The 17,038-nt window shown below is 40.6% G+C and overlaps 1 protein-coding gene across 12 annotated transcripts in view; it reads left to right on the top strand.

Moving 5' to 3' along the window:
- Positions 1-17,038, top strand: part of LOC134224568 (uncharacterized) — a 287,855-nt gene that overhangs the window by 220,087 nt on the left and 50,730 nt on the right. For all 12 annotated transcript variants that reach the window (XM_062703975.1, XM_062703973.1, XM_062703978.1 and 9 more), the window contains one exon: positions 16,769-16,978. In XM_062703975.1, coding sequence (XP_062559959.1) covers positions 16,769-16,978 — 210 coding nt within the window. The remainder of the gene's footprint in view (positions 1-16,768; positions 16,979-17,038) is intronic.

Here is a 17,038-nt window from a genome sequence, read left to right as displayed (position 1 = left end):
ATCCAAATCCATTCTATATCCAATCCAAAATCCAAATCCAATCCAAATTCAATCCAAAGCCAATCTAAATCCAATTCAAATCCAAATCCAATCCAAATATAATCCATATCCAATCCAAATCCAATCCAAATCCAAATCCATTCCAAATCCAATCCAAATCCAAATCCAATCCAAATCCAATCCAAATCCAATTCAAATCCAATCCAAATCCAATCCAAATCCAATCCAAATCCATTCCAAATCCAATCCAAATCCAATCCGAATCCAATTCAAATCCAATCCAAATCCAATCCAAATCTAAATTCAATCCAAATCCAATCCAAAATCAATTCAAATCCAATCCAAAATCAATTCAAATCCAATCCAAAATCAATTTAAATCCAATCCAAAATCAATCCTAAATCAATTCAAATTCAATCCAAATCCTCCCCCCACGTAACACTTTTTGTATGGAAGGTTCAATTTTTTTGTATGGATCTTAACGCTTGGCCTGACCCCCTTCATCCCCCTACAGCGTTACGTAATTTGTGAAAGGCCCCTACTTAAAAATCACTTTAATAAATAAACAAAAAAAGAAAAAAAGCCCTTCAAAATCCAACCCAATTAAAATTCAAATTCAATCCGGATCCAATCCGAATTCAAATCAATTATTTTATCATGATTATAAACTCAATATATAGCGGGGAACGGTTCGGCACATTATCTCATAGCTCCTATTTTCATCCCATAAAAAACAAAGCAATGAAAAGGAATACAGTTTGTTTCTGATTTTTGTGATTTTTTGCACCAGTGAGCACGCGTGTTAGCAAAAAGAAGCGACGAGATTGGTGCTGTATTTCTTTGTTTTGCGATGAGATGAATATATGTACAATGCGATGGAAAACGGAACAGTTCCCCTAAATTTAACTTTTTGTTCATCTTTTTTCTCATTACCCATTTTTTATTTGCACCTTTCTGTCACCCTGCTTACTCCTCTGCTCTTCCCTCAGGGAGCATATTTCCACTTTGTTTTTCTTTGTAACACTAGCATAATCAAAAAGTTTGGGGTCCTCTGGATTAAGCTATTTTACCTCTAAACGGATTCCTTATTCTTCAAACTTATTCTTCAAAATTATGTTTCAAAATAAAAACGCGGTTAAATATGAGATACTTACTTATTACTTACTGAATTTATCGACATTTATTAGGTTGTTTTTGCATTTCGAACTAAAACATTCAAAAGTAATTATTTTGTGTCTAATTTCTAGTAGATAAAATCATGAACAGCAATTCCGTTCACTTTATTTTCAGCAACTGTAATCTTCATTCCAATCGTTCATATTTTTGTGTTCTTGCTATAACGTGTCCCGTAAAATTTGAATTTAGATGCCCCATAAGATCCCAAATGAAAAGCTATTACATACAAGTTATATGGGGATGTGCAGACACATTCTTGGAACAGGAAATAAGTCTGCTATTGAGAGACAACAGGATAAAATTTATAACAGCACCGCACGCCAGAAACAAACGTAAACCATGCTACTGAAGATGCTCACATTTCTACCAGAACGACCAACAGAAACAGATGGAAACTAAATTGGCAAACTTCCATCAGTTCTCGTGAACAACGTACTCCATCAGCCTCATCTACTGTCGGATGTTTTCATGTGTCGAACACACGGCGGGGTTCGCTGTTTCCAAGAATGTATCCCCCTGTTCAGGTATGTTCGCTCGAATGTTTCTACACGAGTTTCACAATGTGAGCGGACCAGCAGAGCAAACGCTGTTGATTTATTTATTCAACAGATTAGGACGGAGATTATGTAGAAAATATCCATAATTGAAAGTCCTGTTCAGTGTGACCGAGTGATGATTGTGTTTCTATACGTGTAAGGTAACTGTTCCGAGCTACCAGCAAATGGACACGATCCTGCTTTTGTGATCTTTTGGATAAAATACGCGTGTTATTGGGCTTCAACATGAGATGGTGGAAGCCAAATGACATATAGGGAAAGAACTAGAACGACATATATTAGTATGTCAAGTCACATTCAACGAAACGATTTCAACCATTTAATAATACTAGACACCTAATGATACTAGCCGTGTACTAAAAACCAAATAATTCGGTTGAAATGCACCCGAGTGAAAACCGTTGGGAATAAAAATAGTGGTGCTGTCCAAATAGATCTTCTCCCTACGATGAAATTGAACAATTCACATAATTTTGTTTCGCGCAATTCAAATGAATCGAGAATTCTGGCTTTAGTGCGTGCGTTTTATTGCACCATTGATATTTACGTTGTATATCATGTAGGGGAGGCCCGTCGAAAATTGGACGTTCCTATTTCACCTAATTGAAGGATCGCAAGAAGCTATGGAAGTTTCTATCGAATGCAAAGACATCTTATTCTATCTAAAACTTATAATTTATATTGTATAAAAATAACCAGAAATGATTTACTGTCGCTCAAAAACATGTTTTGTTTTTTGTTATTTCTTGAACAAATGAATAAGCGATTGATGAAGAACCATTCCACGAAACTTAAATGATTAGGTAAACAGCTTACGAATATCTTGGATGTAATGGATGCAAGCCTATCATAATCCCGTAAATGATATAGGAACCATCTAAACAAACATTCTTCGATACGTGATGTGTGAATAGCATGTATGCTAACGTTTACTTTATTAGAATCTCCCAAATAAACTTAAAGCATTTTATCCTACCATATCAGTTGTCGTGTCTATTGAAACGACACCGTCCCTTATTCTTTCTCTCGCCATCGCTGGAATCGAATTTGCATTTGGCGCGAAAATATTTCGGCCGTCAAATATCTAAAGGCACCAGCTGCCCTCATTTAGGAGACCACCATGCCACACTGTTCGGTCCTACATTACGTGCGGTTCCGGCGGATATCGAACTTTTGGGCAACAAAGACCCGTTAATTATGGAATATGGCGGCTGCATAATGAGAAATTTTCCGAATGTGGCAATAAATCTCGGCGGATCGGTCCGGTTCTGGCTGGTTGCCTCGCAAGTGAGCTGGTAAGTGCAAATGCTGCCGATGCAAAACATTTCGCATTATATTAAGCGAATTACGGAGAGTGTCTTATGATGCTGGAACTGAAAGTGCATTGGACAAAATGAATGATATAGAAGTAGAAGTATGGATGGAATATGGTGAACAGATCAAAATGTATTCGCTCGAACGATGAATTATTCATACGAAATCCAATATCAGATGCACAGCAATCATTGCTCTCATATTTTTAGATCTCAACTAGAAAACAATTTGTATCCTTTGTGTTCAGTACTAATCAAAGTGCATGTCATATGCTTAGGGATCGGTTGTTAGGAAAATTGCATGATTGACATTTTTGACGAAAAGTAGAGTTTTAAATATCTCGAGTTAATACCCTAAGTAAACCAATTAGCCGTATATTTCTCCAAATCGGCCATATAGTGCCACTTAAATGCTTATATATTTTGAAATAACCGAATAGATATGAAGAAACGGATGCGTGTGCAAGCCACCGGGCTCAGACAGGAAAAAGATTAAGAGTCCTGGCTTGTTGTTTGTTGATCGACAACAATTGATTTATGCATGCGACCGGTTTGTATGCAAGATTTTATACAAAACGCTTAATACAAAGAATGCCACACAAAATTGTTTTAGGTGTACATTCGTGGTTCCCGAGGGAATAGCCTGGTATTGATGGATTAAGTGTGGTTTAATATGTTTTTTTTTTTACTAAAACTAAATGCGTGCTGGATTTACAAATTTGGAAGTTTGTTTATAGATCCATTATCCAAATCATAATGGTAGCATAAAAAACCAGGGCTTATTATAAGTAAAAATGACCTCGGACTAGTTATGAAACACTAGACAGTCTGATATGGGTTACTGGAGCTGCAGTGCAGTAGATCCAACTCCCGTATTAAATCTAACTGTAATAAAAACAGCATTCTTCAGTACACACATCATATTGGGTACACACAGTTTTAAATGCAGCAACTGTTTACTTCCGGAAGGATTCCTGAGAGAATTTCCGAAGGATTTCCTGAGGGAGCTTCCGGGGGAATTCCTGAGGGAACTTCCGAAAAAATTGCTAAGGGAACTTCTAGAGGAATTCCTGAGGGAACTTCTGGAGGAATTCCTGGAGGAACTTCCGAAAGAAGTACTGAGGAAACTTCCAAGGGAATTACTGAGGGAACTTCCGGCAGAATCCCGGGAGGAACTTTCGAAGGAATTACTTGGGGATCTTTCGGAAAAAATCCTGAGGGAACTTCCGGAAGAATTCCTGAGGGATATTCCGGTAGAGTTCCTGAGGGATCTCCCGGATGATTTCCAGAGGGAACTTCTGGAGGATTTCCGAAGGAAACTTCCGGAGGATTTCCGAAGGAAACTTCCGGAGGATTTCCTGAGGGCACTTTTGGAAGAATTTCTAAGGTAACTTCCGGAGGAATTTCTGAGAGAATTTTTGAAAGAATTCCTGAGAGAACTTCCGGAGGAATTTCTGAGAGAATTTTTGGAAGAATTCCTGAGAGAACCTCTGGAGGAATTCCTGTGAGAACCTTTGGAGGAATTCCTGAGAAAACTTCCGCAGGAATTCCTGAGGGAACCTCCGGAGGAATTCCTGAGGGAACCTCCGTAGGAATTCCGGGAGGAATTCCGGAGAAATTCCGGGAGGAATTCCGGAGAAATTCCAGGAGGAATTCCGGAGAAATTCCAGGAGGAATTCCGGAGAAATTCCAGGAGGAATTCCGGAGAAATTCCGGGAGGAATTCCGGAAAAATTTCGGGAGGAATTGCGGAGAAATTTCGGGAGGAGTTCCGGAGAAATTCTGGGAGGAATTCCGTAGAAATTCCGGAGAAATTCTGGGAGGAATTCCGGAGAAATTCCGGGAGGAATTCCGGAGAAATTCCGGGAGGAATTCCGGAAAAATTTCGGGAGGAATTGCGGAGAAATTTCCGGAGACATTCCTGGGAAACTTTCGAAGCAAGACAAAATTTTCAAAACGACTTATCTGCTTTTGTAAACAAAGATTCAAACGACGATTTGACGAATCTGATAGCTCTCCCACGCAAATCAACACCATCAATAGGTAGGTGAAGGTTTCCGCTACCTGTTGATGGTGTTGGTTTGCGTGGGAGAGCTATCAGATTCGTCAAATCGTCATTTGAATATTTGTTTACAAAAGCAGATAAGTCGTATTGGGATTCCTGGGGGAGCTTCCGGAGGAATTCCTGGGGGAGCTTTCGGAGGAATTCCCGGGGGAACTTCCGGAGGAATTCCCGGGGGAACTTCCAGAGGAATTCCCGGGGAAACTTCCAGAGGAATTCCCGGGGGAGCTTCCAGAGGAATTCCCGGGAGAACTTCCAGAGGAATTCTCGGGGGAACTTCCAGAGGAATTCCCAGAGAACTTCCGGAGGAATTCCCGAGGGAACTTCCGGAGGAATTCCCGGGGGAACTTCCAGAGGAATTCCTTGTGGAACTTCCAGAGGAATTCCTTGTGGTACTTCCGGAGGAATTCCTGGAGGAACTTCCAGAGGAATTCCCGGGGGAACTTCCAGAGGAATTCCCGGGGGAACTTCCAGAGGAATTCCCGGGGGAACTTCCGGAGGAATTCTCGGGGGAACTTTCGGAGAAATTCCCGGGGAACTTCCGGAGGAACTTCCGGAGGAATTCCCGGGGAACTTCCGGAGGAATTCCCGGGGAACTTCCGGAGGAATTCCCGGGGAACTTCCGGAGGAATTCCCGAGAACTTCCGGAGGAATTCCCGGGGAACTTCCGGAGGAATTCCCGGGGGAACTTCCGGAGGAATTCCCGGGGGAAATTCCGGAGGAATTCCTTGTGGAACTTCCGGAAGAATTCCTTGTGGAACTTCCGGAAGAATTCCTTGTGGAACTTCCAGAGGAATTCCTGGAGGAACTTCCGGAGGAATTCCTGGAGGAACTTCCGGAGGAATTCCTGGAGGAACTTCCGGAGGAATTCCTGGAGGAACTTCCGGAGGAATTTCTGGAGGAACTCCCGGAGGAATTCCCGGGGGAACTTCCGGAGGAATTCCCGGGGGAACTTCCGGAGGAATTCTCGGGGGAACTTCCGGAGGAATTCCCGGGGGAACTTCCGGAGGAATTCCCGGGGGAACTTCCGGAGGAATTCCCGGGGGAACTTCCGGAGGAATTCCCGGGGGAACTTCCGGAGGAATTCCCGGGGGAACTTCCGGAGGAATTCCCGGGGGAACTTCCGGAGGAATTCCCGGGGGAACTTCCGGAGGAATTCCCGGGGGAACTTCCGGAGGAATTCCCGGGGGAACTTCCGGAGGAATTCCCGGGGGAACTTCCAGAGGAATTCCCGGGGGAACTTCCGGAGGAATTCCCGGGGGAACTTCCGGAGGAATTCCCGGGGGAACTTCCGGGGGAATTCCCGAGAGAACTTCCGGAGGAATTCCCGAGGGAACTTCCGGATGAATTCCCGGGGGAACTTCCGGAGGAATTCCTGGGGGAACTTCCGGAAGAATTCCTGGGGGAACTTCCGGAAGAATTCCTGGGGGAACTTCCGGAAGAATTCCTGGGGGAATTTTTGGAGGAATTCCTGTGTAGCATCCCACAATTAGCAATTATCCCTTATACGAAAATATCCATATAACACACCCGTCATTAAACAATAAATCAGCATCTAGCAGAAAAACCCAAAAACAGCAGTTAGTAGGAAAATCCACTTAACCTTTCTATAGCACAATAAACAAATAAAGATCTGCCATGTCAGGCAGAAATCTCACCTTTCTTCATGACCGTCCTAAACGGTAAAACCCAAGCTCAACGGCATCCAATGCCAAGAACAGTAAAACACTAACATCACGCGAACAGGCACAACTTATTATACATCAGAAGTAAACAAAACATCTACCTAGCGTAAGAGAAGACTGTAAACTTACTATATAAGAAAGCAAGGTAAATAAAGACAAGAGTCAGTATTTTATCAACCTCACGACACAAGCAGTGGTTTTTATCCGAAAGATACCCCATGCATACTACATGGCGACACGTGAAAGTGAATCTGCGATCTTGCCTTGTTAAAGTGATGTAAAATCGAGCGATCAAGGGCAACAGAAACTTCCAGCAAAGTAGAAGTGAAATTGTTACAAAAGTGACCCATTCAATACAACAATATGGGCTGGTTTACATCGGATAATTTCATTACAAACGAAGTGCAAGTAGCGCCAACGGAACTAAAAATAATGGTCGGAGTAGCAGCAACGGCACTCATGATAGGGATCGCGTATTTAATTTTTCGCATCGTAAATAAATACAACAAACGCGGCGTCCAAGCAGCGATCCAGCACGAAATTCGTCTTAACAATGTACGCGTGCAAGTTGATAAGTGATTAATTAAAACAAACAGTAGTGTTCAAGCGAAGAGGTCCACTTTAGTGAGAAATCGACCAATGCAGTGCGGTGAATTACAGAAATACCATTATCGATAAAGACAAGTAGCAAAGAAATTCACCTCAATAGTGAGAAATTAACAAATGTGAAGTGTCATTTAAAGCGTGTGAAACACAGACGATACCATTACCAGCGGCGAACAACGATCCACAAAGAAAAATCAGTGCTTACCAACGCAAAAATGTGGCAAACAACACAATCACCAACACCGGCAGGCGTAATAACAGTGATACCGTTAGAAGCAGCAGTGGGTATACTTTTTGGAAGTATCTGCGTGGGAATTGCCCTCACACTAGGCGGTCGATACATCTACAAACAACGGATCAAACGGTCGGACCGGGAACAAACAACATGGTATGTGTAAAGAAAGATAGTAATTAAGAAGTGCTGAATACATTACTTGTATAAATGTTTTGAGTCTGAACAGAAACTAATGAATAGACTAAGGGAAATAGATGAATTCATAAAGAAAGAGCACCTTAACTTGCAAAAAAGTGCTAAACGTCCTCGTTCACTACAGGGAATTTTAGATAAAACCGTGAGATTAAAAGACATCCTAAAGGAATACGTAAACATTCTAAATAGTTTTGAGAATAGATTAAAGTTTACTGATTGGAACAACGAAGTCGAGACATATCGAGCATTGAAAATTAGATATGAAAATTGCATTAGGATTCTGGAAGCTACACCCATTAGAAAACACTCGCTAAAAACAGTCGCAAGAGCAGTTATCATATGTAATCGTCTAAATAGAAGCACCAAATCTCTGTCGACACCTAAACGTTCTCTAAAATCAATTACAACATCCATTATATTTTGTTTCCGATTAATTAAAACAATCAAAATGCCTGTATTCGATATAAAGACGGCCACGGCACTCGTTCAACCATACGACGGGTCTGCCGATGGTTTAGATGCATTTTTAGATGCAACTAGCTTGCTGGCTGAATTAACTACTGCTGACCAGGTACCGACGGCTATCAAATTCTTGAAAACCCGCCTAACTGGTAAAGCCAGACTAGGATTATCTCCAAATATCAATACCATCGATGCACTCACACAAAACATTAAACAGAGGTGCACCAGCAGAACCACACCGGAAAACATTACCGTAAAATTGAAAACAGTGAAATTACGGGGATCGGTAGAAAGTTTTTGTGATGAAGTAGACTTACTCACAACCAAGCTGAAAGCAGCTTATATTCAAAATGAAGTACCCGAAACAGTAGCCAACAGCATGGCTACAAAAGTTGGAATTGACACCCTCGTTAATGGGTCCAATTCCCAAGAAACTAGAATCATATTGAAGGCTGGAACTTTCAGTGATATAAAAGATGCCATTCAAAAGGTGTTAGAAAATTCTAATGTTAGTCAAAACCAACCAAGCCAAATACTTGCGGCCAACTTTCGGAGCGCTAATCCCCGCTATACGGGACGAAATTCAACATTTCGTCGTGGCCGTGGAAACATGCGCCCACAAAACTTCATCTCAAGGGACCAACGTCAATATGACCGGTACCAACATCCACAATATCAACCACAAACAAATCGTCAACAGCGGCCGAACAACGGTTACTACTACAATAACCGTGGACGACGTGGAAATTATAATTACCAGCAGAGACACATTTATACAGCAAGCGTCCAACAGGCCCAACCAATGCAAGTGCCAATGTCATTTGATACCCCAATGGCAGTAGTAGGAAACTATCATCAAGAAATGCTGACGATGCCACCGAGAGGCCCGGTTATGCAACCAGGGAGCTCGAGGCAAAACAATGCTTTTTTAGGGGACCAGGGTCAGCACATGACCCCACAAAATTAATATATACGATCAATACCAGCGCAGCCAATTTTGTGACACTGTATGTACAAATGGCTAACCGCAAGTGTACATTTATCGTCGATACAGGAGCCGAGATTTCTCTCTTCAAGCTAGGTTTATTAAACCCTATGCAAATGATTGATACCAATATAGTTTTTAAGGTAACCGGCATCACAGAAGGTATCACCACTACAATTGGTGAAACCAATACAAACATCACCTTTTTAAACAATTTAACTGTAAATCATTCGTTTCAATTAGTTGAAAACGATTTCCCCATTTTAACCGACGGTATATTAGGTCGGGATTTTTTCATTAAGTACAGATGCACCTTAGACTACGAGAGCTGGTTACTAAATTTTAACTTTAATAATTGTTTGGTATCAGTACCAATAGAAGATAAATTTAACGACAGCATCATTATTCCAGCGAGATGTGAAGTCATCAGGAAATTTCCAGAACTCAACATTACTACTGACTCAGTAGTATTATCACAAGAAATACTCCCTGGGGTGTTTTGTGCAAACACTATTGTTTCACCAGATGCGCCATACGTCAAACTAATCAATACAACTTGCAAACAAGTAGCAGTAACTAATTTCAGGCCAAAAGTTGACTCCTTGGATGAGTACACAAAAATCAAAACAGAATCTAATAAGGGCCAAGGGCAGCAAGAATCAAGGGTTGACAGAATTTTTTCAGAAATAAACATGGAACGGGTTCCACCATATGCAAACCATCCATTCAGGAAATTAATTGAGGAATTCTCCGATATATTTTGCTTGCCTGGAGAGAAATTAAGTGTCAATAATTTTTATTCGCAGCATATCGCATTGAAAGATGCTGCACCTGTGTACATTCCTAACTATAAATGTATACACTCCCAACAACAATTAATTAAGGACGAAGTACAGAAACTTCTTGATGAGGACATTATCGAACCCTCAGTGTCTCCCTATAATTCCCCAATTTTGTTAGTGCCAAAAAAGTCTAACGACGCATCAAAAAGATGGAGGCTTGTTGTCGATTTCCGACAATTAAACAAAAAAGTATTGGCAGATAAATTTCCGTTGCCACGAATAGACGCTATCTTGGACCAATTAGGTAGGGCCAAGTATTTCAGCACTCTTGATCTAATGGCTGGTTTCCACCAAATTCCGTTAGATCAAGATTCCAGAAAATACACAGCATTTTCGACCCCATCGGGTCATTTTAATTTCAAAAGATTGCCATTTGGATTAAACGTCAGCCCAAATAGCTTCCAAAGGATGATGAATATAGCAATGGCTGGACTCACGCCAGAATGCGCATTCATCTATATCGATGATATAGTTATCACGGGATGTTCAACCACACATCATCTTGATAATTTACGAAATATTTTTGAAAGGCTGAGGAAATACAATTTGAAACTTAATGCCAGTAAATGTAAGTTTTTTTCAGAACCGAAGTCACATTTTTAGGACATAAAATTACTGATAAGGGAATCCTACCGGATGACTCTAAATTTGATGTATTGAAAAAAATTCCCACGCCAAGATGAAGCACGCAGATTCGTAGCTTTCTGCAACTATTACAGAAAATTTGTTCCAAATTTTGCGCAGATTGCCAAACCATTGAACGACTTGCAAAGGAAAGGGTCAATATTTCAATGGACCCCAGCACACGAAGCGAGTTTTCAGAAGTTAAAACAATATTTAATGTCACCACGAATATTGCGTTATCCTGATTTTTCAAGAAAATTTATTTTAACCACAGATGCGTCAGATGTAGCTTGTGGTGCTGTTCTTTCTCAGATGTATGAGGACGGGGATCACCCAGTTGCGTTTGCAAGCAAAAGCTTCACTCCCGGAGAACGCAATAAACCAATTATCGAAAAGGAGTTAACAGCAATTCATTGGGCAGTTAACTACTTTAGAGCATATTTATATGGCTATAGGTTTTTAGTTCGAACAGACCATAGACCCCTGGTCTACTTATTTAACATGAAAAATCCAACTTCGAAACTCACAAGAATGAGAATCGATTTGGAGGAGTTTGATTTTGACATCGAGTTTGTAGCAGGAAAATCAAATGTGTGTGCGGACGCGCTCTCACGTATCATAATGCCTACTACCTCGGAACAACTGAAAGCTTCCAGTATACTCATGGTCAACACAAGAGCCATGACAAGGAAAAAGGCAACATTAAATACATCCACGGATTCAAAGGAAGCTGGCAGTAAGACTGATCACCTTACAGCTTGGCAAGCCGAGAATCCTTCTCAAACAACAAAACTTCTTAAACTTGGTTGTGAAGTGCACAACAATCAGTTAAGAATGTTCATATTTAACCATAATTATAAGAAAATTTTAGGAACAACTAACGTTTCCCTAAAGCGCGCTAATGGAAGCCGAACGCTAGAGTTCGCGTTTCTAGAAATTGGAAAAATTCTCGAGAAATACGGAAGAAATATTATTGCACTGTCGATGGAGGACATTTTATTTAAAAACATATCCCTGCATGCTATAAAGGAAATCGTTAACACAACCATTTCCAGTTATCAGTTAATCATATTCAAACCTCCTACAATTTTGTCGAAGCAGGAAGACATAAATCATATTCTACGTCAACACCACTCTACTCCGGTAGGTGGACATGTTGGACAACATCGTCTATATCTTAAAATTAGAGAGATATACAAATGGAAAAATATGAAAAGGGACATCGCAACATATGTCAAGAATTGCGAAAAATGTAAATTAAATAAAATAACTAGGCATACTAAGGAAGCAGAAGTCGTAACCACGACTCCTTCCAAGTCATTTGAAGTTCTATCAGCAGATACAGTCGGACCCTTTACAAGAACACATAACGGAAATAGATACATTTTAACCATTCAATGCAACTTGAGCAAATATATAGTCCTTATACCAATTCCTAACAAGGAAGCTAATACGATTGCCAAGGCCCTCGTAGAAAATTTTATTCTAAAATATGGACATTTCCTTGAATTAAGAACAGATCAAGGAACCGAATACAACAATCAGGTATTAGAACAAATTTGTAAAATCCTTGAAATTAAACAAACCTTCAGTACTGCCTATCACCCACAGACCATCGGTGCGCTTGAACGAAATCACAGATGCCTCAACGAATATCTGCGATGTTTCGTTAACGCACACCAGTCGGACTGGGATGATTGGGTAAAATATTATGAATTTTGCTTCAACACCACACAACACACTGAACATGGTTTAACGCCATTTGAACTAATTTTTGGACACAAAGCTAATCTTCCACAGAACATATATAATAACTCTATAGTCGAACCTACCTATGATATCGATCAATATTTTAACGAATTAAAATTCAAAATCCAGAATTCAAATGCCATAGCAAAACAAAACTTAAATGATAGTAAACAAAAGCGACAAAGCATAGCCAATAGAAAAATAAATCCGATCTCATTGAATATAGGAGATAAAGTTTATATAACTAACGAAAATAGGAAAAAACTAGACTCATTTTATATAGGTCCTTATATAATAGATAGAATAGAAGATACAAATTGCACCATCGTACACCCAATCACAAACAAAGTTTCGATAGTACATAAAAATAGGATAATCAAAACTTAATACAATAGTAAGTTTTTTTTTTAAATTACATCCTACGAATGGCTACACCATTCTTTCAAAAGGAGGGAGGTGTAGCATCCCACAATTAGCAATTATCCCTTATACGAAAATATCCATATAACACACCCGTCATTAAACAATAAATCAGCATCTAGCAGAAAAACCCAAAAACAGCAGTTAGTAGGAAAATCCACTTAACCTTTCTATAGCACAATAAACAAATAAAGATCTGCCATGTCAGGCAGAAATCTCACCTTTCTTCATGACCGTCCTAAACGGTAAAACCCAAGCTCAACGGCATCCAATGCCAAGAACAGTAAAACACTAACATCACGCGAACAGGCACAACTTATTATACATCAGAAGTAAACAAAACATCTACCTAGCGTAAGAGAAGACTGTAAACTTACTATATAAGAAAGCAAGGTAAATAAAGACAAGAGTCAGTATTTTATCAACCTCACGACACAAGCAGTGGTTTTTATCCGAAAGATACCCCATGCATACTACACCTGGGTGAATTTTTGGAGGAATTCCTGGGGGAACTTCCGAAGGAATTCCTGGGAGAACTTCCGAAGGAATTCCTGGGGAAACTTCCGAAGGAATTCCTGGGGAAACTTCCGAAGGAATCCCTGGGGAAACTTCCGAAGGAATCCCTGGGGAAACTTCCGAAGGAATCCCTGGGGAAACTTCCGAAGGAATTCCTGGGGGAACTTCCGAAGGAATTCCTGGGGGAACTTCCGAAGGAATTCCTGGGGGAACTTCCGAAGGAATTCCTGGGGGAACTTCCGAAGGAATTCCTGGGGGAACTTCCGAAGGAATTCCTGGGGGAACTTCCGAAGGAATTCCTGGGGGAACTTCCGAAGGAATTCCTGGGGGAACTTCCGAAGGAATTCCTGGGGAACTTCCGAAGGAATTCCTGGGGGAACTTCCGAAGGAATTCCTGGGGGAACTTCCGAAGGAATTCCTGGGGGAACTTCCGAAGGAATTCCTGGGGGAACTTCCGAAGGAATTCCTGGGTGAACTTCCGAAGGAATTCCTTGGGGAACTTCCGAAGGAATTCCTGGGGGAACTTCCGAAGGAATTCCTAGGGGAACTTCCGCAGGAAGTCATGGGGGAACTTCCAGATGAATTCCTGGGGGAACTTCCGGAGGAATTCCTGGAAGATGTTCCAGAGAAATTTCAGGAGGTACTTCGAGGAAGGGGTCGGTTTTGAACCATGGAATCATGCCTTTGCGGAAGTTATTCCAGAATATCTTCTAGAAGTTCCTCCTGGAATTCCGAGAAATCTTTCTGTACTTCTTCTGGAACCCTTTCAAGGAATTCCTCTGGATGTTCCTCCGGAAGTTATTGCAGGATTTCCTCCTAAAGATCGTCTATAAATTGCTCCGGAATTTCCTTCGTTGGAAATTACGGTAGAGAGAGAATGTCTTAAGATTGTTTTAACAAATACGCCCTTTAGGAATTCCCGTAGTAATTCCTCATGAAATCTTTTCACAAGTTATCCCTGTAATTCCTCTAGAAATCCTTTCAAAAACTTTTCATAAATTACTTCGAGAACTCTTCAGAAATTCCCTTTAATATATTTTCGAAATTCACATGGAATAGACCTTTCCCGTCAAAAATTGTATCTCGTTTTATTGTCTCAGTCGATTCTTTGGCTTATTTTAAGTCAACTTTTCCAAAGAACCCATATTTTTTGAAGCCTCTAACTATTTTTAAAATCGAAAACAAAAATTGAAAAAGCAAGATTTTGAACGAACATTTGATGGTTTTTTTCATATTCTTTCACACCTGTAGCACTTTTTCGGTCTTTGTTTTCGATTTTTAAAACAGTTAGAGGCTTCAAAAAATAGTTGACCTTATATAAATAAGCCAAAGAATCGATTGAGCGAATACAAATCGTTGACGGGAAACTTCAATTCTTCTAAACTCAGGTCCCACCAAGTCCCAAGAATTCTTTCGTAAATCCCCTCCGGAATGCCTTCAGAACATCTTCAGAAATTAACTCGAAAATTCCTCCTGGTGTTTCCCACAACATTCCTTCAAAAATCCCACTCGATGAACGTTCAGGAACTTCTCAAAACTCAATACCCACCCAACCCCCGGGAGATCCTTAAAGATTTCATGAAGCAACTGCTGGAGGATTTATTTAAGGAATTCTCGAAGAAAATCGCCAAGGAATTTCTGTTTTAAATCCCTGGAGAATTTTTCGGATAAATTCCTTAATGAACTTTCGATGTAATGTTTGGATTACCCAATGCACGGACTGGCTTAATTCTCAAAGAAAACCTGAAAAAGTTGTTGAATAAAATCTAGAATTTGAAGTTGTAGGGTAATTCGCACAAATGTTAAATGGCAAGAAAATCATCGGCGCGGCGGCGGCGCACAAGTCTATCTGTAACCTGCTATAAAGAAGGTAATGGACACTATCATCCAGAAAATGATTCAATAATTCTCGTTTCGTAAAGCCATGGAATAAGATACCCATAACCGCTTTGTATTCATACCTGTAATCATTTCGTCAAATTTCCGGAGTTTTCATGGAGATGGCCATATCTCTGAGTATTCTGGACGGATTCTTGGTCTGTTGCCAGCATTTTGCAGCGTACACACCAGTCAAGCAGTTTGACGAACATTGACTCCGCCCCCAAGAAAACGCTTTGGTTGCTGCTTTGTTTGAACGTGTGTGAAGTAGTTCGAACAACCATTTGACAGTTGGCGGCGTGGTTGGAAAAAATTAAAACGGTTTGATTTTGGTTTGAGTTGTCGAGGGTGGAGTCAATGATCGCCAAACATGTTTGATTGTAGTGAAGTTGCACAAACCCCCATATATTTTTTGATGGTTGGTGCTCAAGTTGGTGATTCGGTCGTTCGTGTGTGTTATTTTTGGTTGAATAAATTGATTGTTCGTGCCGCTGTTGGTAAACTTGATGGATGTTTGAATAAACGAGAGGTGGAGTCAATGTTCGTCAAACTGCTTGACTGGTGTGTACGTTGCATAAAACACGATGGAAGTAAGCGTCACATAAAAGGACAAGCAGAAGAAAAAATGCATTTCTTGCATACCCTTACCCTTGGAAAAAACCGGAATATCGCCGATGTTATGATGACCGATCTAACATTTAAAATGAAGTTCATAAACATAAACTGCTTTGTTTGACCGTGTGTGAATTTGTTCAAACAACCATTTGACGTTGGCGGCTTGGTTGGATGAAATTGAAGCGGTTTGATTTTGGTTTGATTTTGTTTGAGCATTTGTAGTGAAGTCGCACAAACCCCCATATATTTTTTGATGGTTGGTGTTCAAGTTGGCGCTTCGGTCGTTCGTGTGTGATATTGTTGGTTGGATAGATTGAGTGTTCGTGTCGCCGTTTGTGGGATATGGTTTATTTTTGATTAAACGAGGGGTGGTATCAAAGTTGGTCTAACTGATTGACCGATGTGTACGCTGCATTAGTGACCATGTAAAAAAGCAGCGTTCAAAACCAGAAAAGGCAAAAACTAATCTATCTATCTAGAAGTTTTACAATATTCGAAAACAATGTTCAAACTATGGTTACTGAACTACATTTCCGATTATATTTTAAATCAAGCTGTAATCCACACGCTTGTTCCAGAAAAATAATCATATGGGTACTCTATTCCTTTCGCTGTACATTCTGCATGCATGCCCATAATTGTGATTTATTGCACAAGCAAATCTTATCCAAAACGGATAAACCGCATTACACATGCATGTGTTTTGTCTCGTAACATAATCCTCGCAGATAATCTCTAACACACAGCTATCTTTTTGTTTTCCCTTCCCCGTGCATTCAACAACATTGCGCGCGTTGCTGTGCTAAATACCAACTGTTTCCACCCGCAACGGCTGCCGTGGAAATGTAGGAGATTTGTGAATTCCGCAAGCTGTTACATCATCTGAATGCGAAAATCTCGTTGCCCGTCGCCTGCCTAGCGCTGCTGAACCTGAGCTACACGATGTCCAGCGTGGCCCATCTATTCCAGGACATGAATTCCTGTCCAATTAGAGTGTTCAGCTACACCATTGCCAACGTACTTCTGTGGCTGGTCATCTCGTTGACGCCGTTCTTCCAAGTAAGTATAAAGCCAAACGTACGATGAAATCGAATGCAAAGCGCTAATGCATTCTGCCAG

The sequence above is a fragment of the Armigeres subalbatus genome, chromosome 3 (genome assembly GCF_024139115.2).
Source record: "Armigeres subalbatus isolate Guangzhou_Male chromosome 3, GZ_Asu_2, whole genome shotgun sequence".
Classification (NCBI taxonomy): domain Eukaryota; kingdom Metazoa; phylum Arthropoda; class Insecta; order Diptera; family Culicidae; genus Armigeres; species Armigeres subalbatus.
The sequence above is the reverse complement of the archived record's forward strand: the minus strand, read 5'-3'. Positions and strand labels throughout refer to the sequence as shown.